General features: G+C 28.2%; 1 protein-coding gene across 1 annotated transcript; it reads left to right on the top strand.

Annotated features, from left to right (window-relative positions):
• Nucleotides 1-1560: 1560 nt before the first annotated feature.
• Nucleotides 1561-1743, top strand: LOC108561160 (voltage-dependent calcium channel type A subunit alpha-1-like). Its single transcript, XM_017918973.1, has one exon. It carries the CDS (start codon nt 1561-1563, stop codon nt 1741-1743), a length of 183 nt encoding a protein of 60 aa, XP_017774462.1.
• The last annotated feature ends 250 nt before the right edge of the window (nt 1744-1993 follow it).

Below are 1993 nucleotides of genomic sequence, written 5' to 3'. Positions count from 1 at the left end.
TTAATTGAGAAAGGCGCTGAATTAGGTCTTACAGTATTAAACTATTTTAGTCATTTCTCGTTTTTGAAGTTGTTATTGATAAATAACATAAATAATGTCACAACGACATCAATCAAAATAATGATAATCTAGTCATTACGACATCTAGTCTATGTGATGATGACGTTAATCAGTCATAATGCGTAAATAATTATTGATTAAATGTGCATTTCAAACTATCAATTATTTATGCAATTTCATATGTCAATTTTACCAAGAAACGAAGCCTTACTTTTACATATGTGCGATTCTTAACATAATTTCATTGAATTCAATCCTGCAAAAATGTATAAATTAACACAATGTGTATTTAATAATTTCTGAAGTTTTACATTTCTTATTTTCTATTTTGTATTGATGACTACAAAGTTATATATTTCTATGAATGTTACATTAGATAATATTATAAAACTCAAAGTCCGTCTAACAAATTTATTTTACTGCATTCAAAAAGTTTTATCATCTTATCAAGTTTTATTTGTTGAATTATATAACCTTTAGATTAGAATATTGTTTATATTCTAACGATTTTATAACAAATATTATGCAAGTAAAAAAAATAATTAAATGATTTCAACTATTAAGACTATTATAAAAAAAATTCTTTTGCATGGTCAAATGTATTTTGGTTTTATATAATATACAAGTACGTAGTTTGGTAAATGTACATGTTAATATTATTGTTCATGTATATGTTACCAGCTTGTTTGGTAAATGTGAGGTCAACATACATTTATCCCAGATTTCCGGGAAATGTGTTTACTATAAACATTTATCACTAATAAAGGTATACAAGCAAAAGAAAATTTGGACCAGTTAAAATTAAAAATATAATTTAACCTAAAATTAATTCCTGTTGAAATAGGATGTTGATAGAAGTAAAACAGATCCCAAAAATAATTTTATCAAATGAGTAGAAAACAAAGAAAATTAAAGCAATGTTTCAAAAGAAATCAATTTTCAGTATGCAAATTTATTTTTCTATTGATGATGACCTAATATTGAAATATCAGTAATTCTACCAACCAATCTGGTAAATATGGACATTTACTGAATTTGTATTTTTAACGTATGTGGTAGCACTGACAAAATTAAATAAATTGTAAGTTATCCACGAGCAACATATTTCCATGTAAAATTAGCAAAATCATGCTGTTAATGTAATCAATTTTTTTGAGAAAATTTCTAATAAAAAAAAACTCAAATGAAACCTTGATATAATCAATATAGTGTTTAATGCAATTTCAGGAACATTGAAATTTATGTATCAATTTTATTATTACAATATTTTAAGAATATTCTCGTAATTTTCGTCTATTTTGTAAAATATTTATTCAAAAAGTATAATACAATATTTGATTTGTTCTGTGAAATAGTGTCAATACTACCGTAACATTACTGCACTACAATCGTTGTGGTAATGTCGCATGTACTTGCGCTATTGTTGTATGCATTCGACGATGATGTGTTGATAAGAAGTTGTGCTTCTGATGTTCATGTTTATGAAATGTTTGTTGCAGGATGTTGGGTGGTGTGGCCGGAAGGCACATGTCCAACCGGCGACGCGGCTCCTCACCGGCGGTTCGCATCGCCGATGATGTGCCGCCTCTGCGCTACACCCGACGAAGAAGGGCCGTCACCACCTCGGACCATAAATCGTGTGCCCTCATTCAGACACGTCTCAAACTCGGGGATATCATGTAAGTTCGCAAAACAAACTCCATACACATATACCATACATGCATGCATCCGACAATATTATCTTTATACTGTTGCGACACATGACAACTACATAATGATCATAACTTATTTAAGAATAACAAAAATTGTGTGTAAAATGAAATTTAATCATCCATTTTACTAAAAAATATTACTTCCTGAAATAATCTTCAAATGTATTTAATTAACGTTTTAAATAGTGAAATTATATTAAATTAATTAATTGCACAGATAA

This window comes from Nicrophorus vespilloides, unplaced genomic scaffold (assembly GCF_001412225.1).
Source record: "Nicrophorus vespilloides isolate i.1.1-1 unplaced genomic scaffold, Nicve_v1.0, whole genome shotgun sequence".
NCBI lineage: Eukaryota > Metazoa > Arthropoda > Insecta > Coleoptera > Silphidae > Nicrophorus > Nicrophorus vespilloides.
Note: the sequence above shows the minus strand (reverse complement) of the source record. Positions and strands in the feature narration are given on the sequence as shown.